This window comes from Centroberyx gerrardi, chromosome 8 (assembly GCF_048128805.1).
Source record: "Centroberyx gerrardi isolate f3 chromosome 8, fCenGer3.hap1.cur.20231027, whole genome shotgun sequence".
Taxonomy (NCBI): Eukaryota; Metazoa; Chordata; class Actinopteri; order Beryciformes; family Berycidae; genus Centroberyx; species Centroberyx gerrardi.
This window is the reverse complement of record NC_136004.1, coordinates 18,400,977-18,411,931: the sequence shown is the minus strand read 5'-3', so window position 1 is coordinate 18,411,931 and position 10,955 is coordinate 18,400,977. Positions and strand designations below refer to the sequence as shown.

General features: G+C 42.9%; 1 protein-coding gene across 1 annotated transcript; it reads right to left on the bottom strand.

The window, feature by feature from the left end:
* Positions 1-4,244: 4,244 nt before the first annotated feature.
* On the bottom strand, positions 4,245-10,911 carry lipg (lipase, endothelial). Its single transcript, XM_071918607.2, has 10 exons — positions 10,655-10,911; positions 9,082-9,272; positions 8,566-8,745; positions 7,180-7,291; positions 6,846-7,064; positions 6,198-6,440; positions 5,815-5,935; positions 5,392-5,616; positions 5,176-5,280; positions 4,245-4,990 (listed from the first exon to the last, which is right to left on the bottom strand). Exons 1-10 carry the CDS (start codon positions 10,743-10,745, stop codon positions 4,978-4,980), a joined length of 1,500 nt encoding a protein of 499 aa, XP_071774708.1. The 5' UTR covers positions 10,746-10,911; the 3' UTR covers positions 4,245-4,977.
* Between the last annotated feature and the right edge of the window lie 44 nt (positions 10,912-10,955).

The window sequence follows — 10,955 nt, the reverse complement described above, 5'->3', positions numbered from 1 at the left end:
GAAAGTAAAGGATGTTTCAGCTACATATGAACTCAGTAGAACACAATTCTTCATAAATGACTGATGAGTAAAAAAAAAATCTAAAAAGCTGAGACCCTGAAACGTCTGTCAGGCAGTCACAGCATAACACAGTACTGATCTGAAGCAGGAGAGGTAAAGAAAGCACAAACAACAAACGTGACGACATAACAACGGTGTCAAGTTTTTATGTATGTACCACTTGGAACCGAGGGGGCTTGTGGAAAATCAACCCACCCCCCCACCCACCCCACACACACACACACACACACACACACACACACACACACACACATACACAGCCCACAAGCACTCATGCGCTCACACACGCATGAGAACCAGGTGACAGCGGTGTAATTATAGCTGCCAGTAAACAAACATGGTGTGTACTGTTAGACCATATATATTTGTGTATTTATTTATATAGCACATATGGACTTTAAAGCGCGGCATCTGGGAGCCTCAAAGAGAGGACCATCTGAGGATAGCGTGATATTTATTTTGATAATGTACTCTATGATAGGTTTAGCCTGTGTCTTGCCACCTAGAAACAGCGCTATTCTCAGGCACACCCATCACACTGGCCACAGTGGCCATAGCAACAGAAACATGACAGAAAAAAATGTGCATATTGATCTCTACTTTCTCATTTGAGGATGTGATAACATCCTCTAGATATGTATCACTGGGGAGTGTGCAGCATCATAACAGTTTCTAGGTCTGCTAGTGTTTCTCAAGACAAAAAATGATTGTGTATATGTAAAAAACATTGGGACAGGTGACCGCTTCAATGTAGTCCGTTTTATGCTAACAGAGATAAATGAGCTTACAGCATGTCACATGATTGCAAGGCTCATTTATTCAGTATAACACCATCCTAACATTTATTATCACAGCAAATCTTCAAAAACAACATTCTAAGATCAAATATCTTAGTGAGCCTGTTGTTCAAATAACCATATGTAACGATATATTCCCTAAACAGCTGTGGGTAAGACATGAGCCCACCTTTGTCCTCCTATCCTCTTGCATTCCTAGAAAATTTAGGACATGTTTTACTTGGAAACGGTGCGAGCCCATGTGATCTCCATGCTTTCAACTCTTGCCAGACTTTGACTGGTATGCCATAACCCCTTGTTTGGCATCACACTGGGTACAGTAGACGGGGGGATCGGAGGTCAACAGCCGGCCATGCTGAAGTGTTTCCACTGTGACCGCCGTGATGTCACGAAAGGTTTCTGAAACATCCTTCAACGTGGTTCCTCTCGCCGACGGCTTACCACTTAGCGTGCGTGGGACGGAGGACTTGCATCAGTCTTTAGTTAACCCCACCCCACCCCCCTAACCCCACCCCCTCTGATTCTTTGCTGTTGATCCAGAGGGCAGCGGCCGGTGCATTAGCCAACATCCTAACATGTGGCATCATGTGCACCAACACCCTTTAATCTGCAAGGCACGTGGCACTCGGCTAACCGACGGCATAGAACGGCCCACCGCTCGCTGTGCCAAAATATCTGGAAGCAATAACACAGAAAAACTGCTTATAGGACCTCGAACTAGAAGCATTTACATGTCCGACTGTGTTCAAGCTTATGTTCCTCCATCACAGGGCAGGAATGAAGGAATTTATCGCAGGATTGCAAGATCGAAGACCAGTTTGTCTTTGAAATCTTTGTGAAGTTGATGTGGTTATGTGACCTGACCAGTAGATTCAATTTTCCTCCTCTCAGAAGCTTTATGCTTACAGTATGGATCCTGTACTCACTAAGCACTGTGGGACAGACTGACTTTTTAAGTTATGGCGAAGGTCATATGTCCATGTGATGTGACCATAGAGCAGCATTCTTATTTTTAGAGGGTTAGTACATACAGTCCTGTGTGAAGTGGTATTTCAAGCAGGAGCCAGTGTCAAAAACATCAGCCTTAAAGCTGATCTGGAGTTTTGATCTGGCGAGCTTCTGGTTGCAAGTCCTCTTTTCTAACTTAGATGTTGCTCGTGGTTTCTTTGTGTTTCATGCCTTTTTGTTTTTCAGAGAAGGTAGTGTACAGTAGGTTAGCTGTTGTCATACCTATGGCCAACCAGTAGTCTTTACAGAATTGTTTGACCATAAAATACTACAAATAATATTCTACATCACAGCAGGGTCTATTCTTTTTCAAATTTATTTCATGAATTTAGTTTATTTTTCATGTAAATCTTGTTTCTTTATAGGAGGGAGGTTTAATGAACAGTTGCGTCCGTTGGCAACAAAACCACTGTGGTATTTCAAGCTTTCGTTTCACTTTTTCACTTTTTGTCAATGGAGTTCCCCTGATAATTCTTGGTTACAACCCAACAGAGCAGACAATAATGGTACACATGAGATGATTTGGAGTTTCACACATACCCCTAATTTACATATTACAGCACAGCAGGCCAGTTACAGTAGCCAGTGTGGACACCAATGCTAACAGTATTTTAATGTGTTTATCCAATATTGTGCTGCAACGTTTGGCTTAATCTGAAATCTTACATCTCATTTGGTTTGCACTTTCCACCAATTCACCCACTTCATCTTAACTATTGGAACAAATTGATTTGAAGAAGGTGAATTATACACACCCACCTTAAAAATTGTTTCCAATATATCAATATGAAAAATGAATGTGGAAATGGATTAATGACCTATTGCAATGGTAAGGAAATGCAGAAGACAATTAAAGACAGTTTATATGATACACCAAACCTTCAGACAGTGAGTCACATGCTCATGGTTTTCCATATAAGGCAAGTAGATAGGCCTCTGTGAATTTAGGTACTCTTACTGTTGAACAGAAAAATAGTGAAAACAAGTCATCAAAGCAACGCTGAGGGTGGTATGATGGTTAGTGTCAGACACAACAGCTCCAGTATCTCTTTAACTGCCACATTACTGGGTTTGGGGTTTTGGGGGAATGGGTAATGGGTCATTGCTGCATGAAGAGTCGGGTTACAACCAAAAATTACAATAAAAGAATAGATAGATAGATAGATAGATAGATAGATAGAAGTGTGGATCACTAACAATATTCACATTATCAGGTATACAAATGGAAAAACATGCAAATTTGTATTGTAGGCTATTTACATCATATCACTACTGATGCATGACAGCGTCTAGGGTTTACCAAAAGTGTTGCAACAATTAAAAAGCATCCAGTGAAAGTGTAGATGAGAACTGCATTACAGAGATCAAAAGAGAAAGGCATGAATCATGTTAGCTAACAGGGAGTATTCAAGCTGGCAAAGAACAGCACAGCAACTGAGTTTACTTGTCTGTCATTTTAATGAATGGACAGGAGCAATAGACAACCACCTGGCTGTAGTAGATGGGCGTACCTTAAAAACAACTGGCCTCTACTGTAAGTGCAGCATGCTATTTGAAATATTCTCTAAACCTCCTCTTAAATACCAACCTCGCAGGCATTTCAGTGAAACACGACAGGAAAGAGGATGGCGTGATTTAAGCGTCACGATCATCGTTTTGAGTTTCTGTGACTCACTATGTCTGGCATGAGGTCCAGGAGGCACTTCAGAGGGGAAAAAGGACTCAGTAGGGTCTTGTGGTTATGCCACTTCATGCACAAACAGATGGAAATGTGTCATAAAAACTCTGGAATGTTTGAGGGAGTCCCGATTTATTACGGTCTTCAGACTCCGACTGGCACATTACACAGTGATTATCCTTTAGTTTGAGAGATTTGAGCTTATGGGTAAGCAAGTGTTGCAAAAAATACAAACCCGCCCCCCCAAAAAACTGACTGTATGACTTCAGAAAAGTTGCTATGCTCTCATTAGTTTACATTTCCATTACAGCCAAAATGCATGCAACTTATTTGTTCGTCTGTATATTCACTCATAGGCTCTCTGACAGATTGATGTGGCATGGGCTTTTAGAAAGCAAAGTTAGATTTTGGGACATGCAAAAACAGAACATCAAATCCGTTTGTGGACATTTACAGGATGGGATTCTCATAAACTGTTCAGAAAAAAACTGGTTTTATTAATGCTCTTCCTTATTCTGGTAAGGCATTTAGACTAGTCAACTCGTAATATGATAACCCACTTTAAAATAGGCACGGCCTTTATTTTTTAAGAATGTCCTAAAGGCAAATCTGACAAAGCAGCAAAGTAGAACTCCGACTTAACAGTAAGAGGTCTTAAAAGGTCAAAAAAAATTTTTTTAAAAAGTAGGCAAAAGCAAGAGTTAGTACAAATAAGTGAATTTTATTTTTCCAAAAGGTTATTTACATTATGTACATAACACACCCCCAAAAATAAGCCACATACAGTAACACTATGCACAGAACCTCTGAAAGATCACGTGCAATGAGCTCAGTTATCTCCTTCGGTTATACAGTGTATCAATAATCTCTCTCAGCAGAAAGGCACACTTCTTGGTCACAGACACACTCACCACACACACACACACACACAAACACAAACAGACAAATACTGCAGCTAGGGGAAATGCATTCAACATGTGCTTCATTATTGGATGTGCTTCGATAAATAAGCTTGGTCTTGCAGTGCTTCCATTCTTCATAAATAAAAAGTTTTTAAAAAATGTACAGTACAGCGACTATATTTGCTGGTGAATGTCCACTGACACAAATCTGTATTCTACTTCACTAGTCCAAGTTGACACTAGTCCGTACAAAGGAACGTTCTGTGAATCCTCAGGCAATCCTAACATGTTCAGGCCCGCCCCCACTGCCAGCCCGCGCGCTGTCTTCTAGCTGTCCCATTGGATAGGGCCCAGAGTCATCGTGACCAGAAACCAATGGAAACCATCCAGGTGCTCATCAAGCCCCTCCCACCGTGCGTTGATCAATCCTCCTCCTATCAAAGTGCTCAAATGAAGAGAAGGCAGTGCTTCTCGCTATTCCACATTGGGTCCCCATGGTGACGGTGCATTGCTTGTTGGAAGTGCTGAATCTTTACATGGGCAGTCTGTCAATCAAAAAGAGTTGATACGTTTGTTAATTTGCCAAGACTTTCCACACACCAAGAGAAAACAGTGCAGTTCCCTGTTAAATTATGTTAGAGTCAAATGACATTTAGTGTTCCATTGTTCTGGATTACTAATAAATTCCAGATCACAACAAGCTATCCAACGATATTTTAATATGCTGTACCGTTTTCTTGGTTTCACTTCCCAGCCATCACGACATTTCACGTAAGTTAGTGATTCCCCTGGTGAGATTTCAGTCTTTGAAGGGTCTTGGGCACAGAAGGTAAACCTGTGACAACACAAAGGCAAACTCAGTAAACGTATGAAAGGGGTAATAAATAATGATTCTACATAGCCATGACAGAGGTGTGTCGACTACACAGCTGCTTCCCCGACTTACTTCTTCTGCGTTTCTCCAGCTTTCACACGAATCCGCCGCACTTCCAGCACAGGCTTGGTAGGCGTGCTCTTCCAGGACCAGAACGACTGCTTGATGTTCTTCCAGACAGAGCTCCAGGAGTCGGACGCTCCTTCCCAGCTCAAACGGATCTTGAGCAAGTCACCAATATCGTCCTCAGTAAACACTAAGAAGGTGTTGGTCAAGTTCAGACCTACATTGTCAGGGCTGGGTGGAGGGAGGAAGAATATCAGGCAGGGTTAGTTAGAGAACCAGATGACTAAACACAGAATCTCTGGAAACTCCCTACATGTATGTGTCACATGTATCAATTCTGCATAAATTCAAACGAATATTCAAGAGTAGCGAGTAAGACCAAACCACAACATATGGAAAGAGCAGTTTTGCAGTAGGGGAAGTACTTACACGTCGACAAACATGTTTTCTGTATCGTGGTGGCCGCCGTACAACTGGACATGAAACGTGGGATCTGCATTGTCTGACTGCTTTCTGTTAAACACGTGCATCTTCATCTGGTAGTGGTAGCCTTAAAAGTGTTAAAATAAAGAGTTAATGGTTGATCCACTGTGGAGCATGGGGTAAGAATAGTGTACAGTAGGAGTAGTTTATGATGCAACTGTGGAATCATAAAACCGATATTGCTAATGAAGTAAAGTTAATAAACTTCAGTGATTGTAGAGTCGCTTATCAGTATTCTGCCAGAAAGCCAACATTATAGGAATAAAGATAAGACTGACTGCAGGTAAAAATGCAATGAATTTCCTGGTCTTCTCCTTGCCTCAACTCACCTCCAAACGGAGTATCGGCACGTGTCTTCAGGTACATTTTACTGTTGCGTCTCTTGCGCATCTTTTTAGCATTGTAGCCGATGTTGTTGCAGCGGTTCTTGCGGCAGCTGAGGCAGATGCCCTTCTTGAAGCGATCGGGGCCTGTGCACTGGAAGGCAAAGCTCATGTGGTCCTTGTTCATCAGGGAGTCCACAAACAAGTGCACAGCACGCTCATGCTCGCACTTCATCACCTCCATGAAATCTGGGGAAATTGAGGGAAGGTTAGATGGGCTACAGTGTAAAGACAGACTACCTTGCAAAATTTTCAAAGGCAACAGGAGGACTAACCTATACCATTTAGCAGAGATAGGGATACAATCAGCTTATCAAAGTAAACACCTTAAAATGAACACTAAACCAAACCTGGTACAAAAGGTTAGACATAATGCCATGACAACCCAAAACAACTCAGCTGCCACTGTACCCGACGACTGTCAAGGTGGCAATGGACAAATGAAGACACTAAAAGTAAAGAGCTCAATTCTTGATTTCAGCTAATACAACTTAACTCACAACCCTCTATCTGAACCTCCTAATGCCCTCTGGACAGCTGGACCCCACAAGCTAATTATGATCAAGCACGAGCAGCCATTTCTTAAGTACTTACTTCCCGCCATTGCCAGCACATCGCCCAGCGCACAGCCTGGCTGCACTTCACCTCCATTGGGGTAGATATCAATGTCCCCAATTGGCTGCTGGATCCCAATGCTCACGCCCAAGGCCTCTCGAGTGTAGGTGTGCAGCACGTCGACAAAGTCAGCATCATCTGGGGAGAGGCGCTTCTGGTCCTCTACACCTTCAAACATGGGCCCTGCTGGGTCTAGACCTATGAGTGCCAGAAATGAGCCATAAGTTTGGGGCAAAAACAACACACTCTTTGAGGTGTCATTACTAAACATCATGTCTCAAATGCAAAAAGAGATAGCGGCAATTGTACTTACCAGTGATTCTGCCAATGGTTCCTCGTACATATGTTCCTGCGTAGCCTGCTACATGCGCCCCCAGACTGTAGCCAATCAGGTGCACATTCTGCAGAGGCAGCTGCAGCTCATCCTGTTAGAGAAAAGCAATGCAACACTACATCAGCAGCTGCCACCGTGAATGCTAACCCATACTGAACGAGTCCTGGATTACAGCCAATGACAATCAGTCGTGCCTGCAACCAAGCCAATCTCAGTTAATAAGGGCAGAATATATTTGCGCTCTCTTCCATGCAACAGCGCCTCCACCATCTGTCTCAGTTTGTCTCCATGAAATACACTCTTTGTCCATGCTTACAACCAAGTGGCGGTACGCCCAAATCCCTCCTCACTCGCCATTCGTGCCCGGGCCCAATTTCGTGACAGTACTCCTGAATGGTATTGTTGGCTTTGTCCCAGTAGTGTTAAATAGCTTGCTTTCCTTATCGTTTTCCCTTCAAGGGGCACAAAAACCTAAGGTATCAAAAATAAACATACCAGATTGTAACAGAACTATTGCCTAAAGATGTCAAAAATGTCCCTGAAACATCCTGCATTTGTGACGCAATGGATATTTCACAGTTTATTTCATACAGTTTCACCTCTGCACACACACTGACAACTTTTGTTGTTGGGGACAAAAAAAAGAAAAGTCTGTCATGTTCACAAAGGCCAGGATCTCTTCAAACTGCATTGGAGATACAGAAGGAAATCTGTGTATATGAACATGTGCTACATGACTGAATGGGAAGTTCAAGTTCAGTGCCCAAATGATCACCTGGACCGTTTGCCTTTACTTCCCCAGCTGTTCTAAAGGGAAGCGTTATAGCTACGACAAGTGTACGGATTTGCAGATACTCAGCTGTCCTACTGCCACTCAGTGTTACTGGCTCCACCAACTTAGCTGCCAAGATGGCTCAGATCACACCAATACACCATTAATCACTTATACAATCCCCCTGCCATCCCTATAACTCTGCAGAGAAAACCTTTTGAGAATTTATGAGATCTATGTATACATCAGCCCTATATACTAAAGACACCTGGCCTATATAGGACACTAGCTACCTCAGCCTGTGTGAGGCTACTGTACTGTTAACTGTAATGTTACAATGGCAGGTTCAGTGCCATTATTGCACTCACTCGCTTGGGAGAACGTTTCATTGCGATTGACTGAGAGTGTTCAATTTTGTTTAACCTAACCAGGAACCTCTGATATCAGTGTGATAATGGTTACAAACTACTGTGTCAGCAAGGTTTGAGCATTCAATTTCAACCACAAACTGAAATGGTAAGAATAAACCAAGTTGCTTTCATGTCTAAGTAAGCAATCAAGACAAATGACCACACACACACACACACACACACCTGAAGCCAGTTGAGCATGGTGGCAATGTTGACGCCGACATTGTGGGTGTGGTTGACAGCATCGGGGTAGAGCTGGTGAGCCAGCGATATCCAATCAACAACAACCACATTGGCCTCACTCTCCCGCTGCATTACTGCAGAGACCAGCTTGTGCATCCAGCTCTCGAACATCCCGCTCATCTGAGAAAAAAAAAAGAAAGACAGGGAAGTCAGTCATTCAGCCAAACTACTGACTACTTTAACCTGGTGACCTCCCAGACACCCAGCTCAGTTATCTGACATTCACATGATACATTCCAACAACCAAAGAGCTGTAGAGAAGAGACAACACTTCCATCCGTTAACACACAGACTCGCATCTGACTGCAAGACGAATGCTGTGCGAGAGATGGTTACATGTTGTCGAGAGAGAGAGAGAAAGAGAGAGAGAGAGAGAGAGAGTATAATTGAAAACCTAGTGGACAGAGTGAACTGTAGTCTTCTTTTTTGCTTGCATTTCTGTGTGCTCATACGTACCGTCCAGCCGTGGATGATGAAGATGGTCTTGGCTGTGGCATTGAAGCCACACTCCTCTAGACGCCCCTTCTTGCCAGGCTGCAGGTAGCAGCCGTCCTGGTCCAGATCTAGACTCTTGCGCATGTTGTACTTGATGAGGTCATCAAGCGACTTGCCGTCCACTGACAGTTCATCAAATCCACTTTCTCCATCTGAGACACATAGGATATTAGATCAGACTGAAGAAATGGTCATTGGGTGCACCTCAATAGATCAAATCTGCTTCCTCCTCCCATCTCCTGCCTGTCTGATGTGTGCAGTGTATAAAAATAAGACCTAGAAGATTTACTTATCTCCCCTAAATTGGTTCAATTTCAAAACACAGAAGGTAACCTTTCAGAGACCGTTCAGCCAATCTGTTTTTCTTTACACTTGCATGCAGTAGCTGAGACAGCCAATCAACTGCTCTTGCGGCAACATCTGCTACAATAATGTGGGTTGAGTGTGCGCCCTCCCGGTGACGCAGGCGCAGGGCCAAAATGTCACCGCCACCCATATCTTTTATTTCATTCTCTCACAGCTTCAGTGCTAGTATTGACATGGTTTTACACGTATAGCGCTCGGCCCTGGGGCTAAAGCGGTAATATTAAGGGGTTGTTTGATCCATCATGCCAGGTTTTTACATTTCTGTAGCAGGGATGTAGTGTTGGCTAAATCCAGCTACACTCTAAAATTGAGACATTTATGGTTTACATAATAGTAGGCTAAGAACTATCAAACGATGCAAGGATATGGTAGCCTATTCGAAGGGGATAAAGCAGAAATTAATGTTTTTTTTTTTTTTATTCTTAAAAAAGGGCATTAGATTTATTTATATTAGTGTTATATTAGTTTGGTTGGTTTTTGTTTTTTTTGCGTCTTGGCGATCACCGACTGGTCTCAGTTTATCCAGCTTTTTATTTACCACTACATCATGTTCTACTTTTAGTAGCCTAGGTTATCCCATCAACCCAACCGGTACCATCAGCTTTCCAGCTTGCTGCAAGCTAAAACATGAATTAAAACCGGTCTGGAAACGCGTTGTCGCGCCAACCGCGAGACGTCAAAATTCAGATTTGAATTAAATTTATGGACTCACGCCATTTGGTAATGGGTCACAAAGCCCAAGATGACTTGCTGGGCCGGTAGGATAGCCTAATAAAAGCTTGTGAGCGGTGCGTGGTAAAACGCGGATTCAGCGGAACATCTTTCCACACAGTTCACAGACGTGGCGTTGCCCATCTTCCCTGGGGTTTGATCCAAGTCTCTGCTTTCCCAAAGGACACGTAATCGGCCTAAAATCCATCCCCGCTTTTCTAGCTCACTCACTATTCCACACTTGTTCGTATTTGTAGCCTAATGCAATTAAACCAATAAACGGTATTAATCAAGCCGGTGAGTGGGTGTCGGGAATTTAAATTTTCTATTTTATTCACAGTTAGATTAAGAAGCGCAGTTCTGTCCCGCTTTACATTTGTAATGCAAACTCCGACACCTTTTTGGCTGGAAAAAATAGTATATGACCTCAGTGAAAGAGCAAAATACTACTTCTTACCTTTAAGAACTGCATTTTCCCCAAGCCCAGACGAAAAGAACACAAGAGCACACTGAAGGAAAATCCACAATGAAAGGGTAATATGATTCATTTCTCAACCACAAACGAATGTGGGGGGAAAAAGCTTCCTGGGAATATTAACTGTGTCTTTCACAGAGCCGGTGGCGCGGTAGGTGAGTTTAGATCCAGTAATGTTAAAAGGAGCAACGAGAGCCCGTGGTGCGTTTCGTGCGCGCTGTGAAACCGGTGCTCAAGAAATGTATTTGCATCAAGTGTCTCATTAGAGTTTTAAATAGTTTCT

Excerpts from the sequence above, each read along its gene's own strand:
- lipg (XM_071918607.2), bottom strand. The coding sequence starts at position 10,745 with ATGAATCATATTACCCTTTCATTGTGGATTTTCCTTCAGTGTGCTCTT. Across the intron at positions 9,273-10,654 it reads GGAAAATGCAGTTCTTAAAG|ATGGAGAAAGTGGATTTGAT; the intron begins GTAAGAAGTAGT and ends TATGTGTCTCAG. Across the intron at positions 7,065-7,179 it reads AACCATTGGCAGAATCACTG|GTCTAGACCCAGCAGGGCCC; the intron begins GTAAGTACAATT and ends TGGCACTCATAG.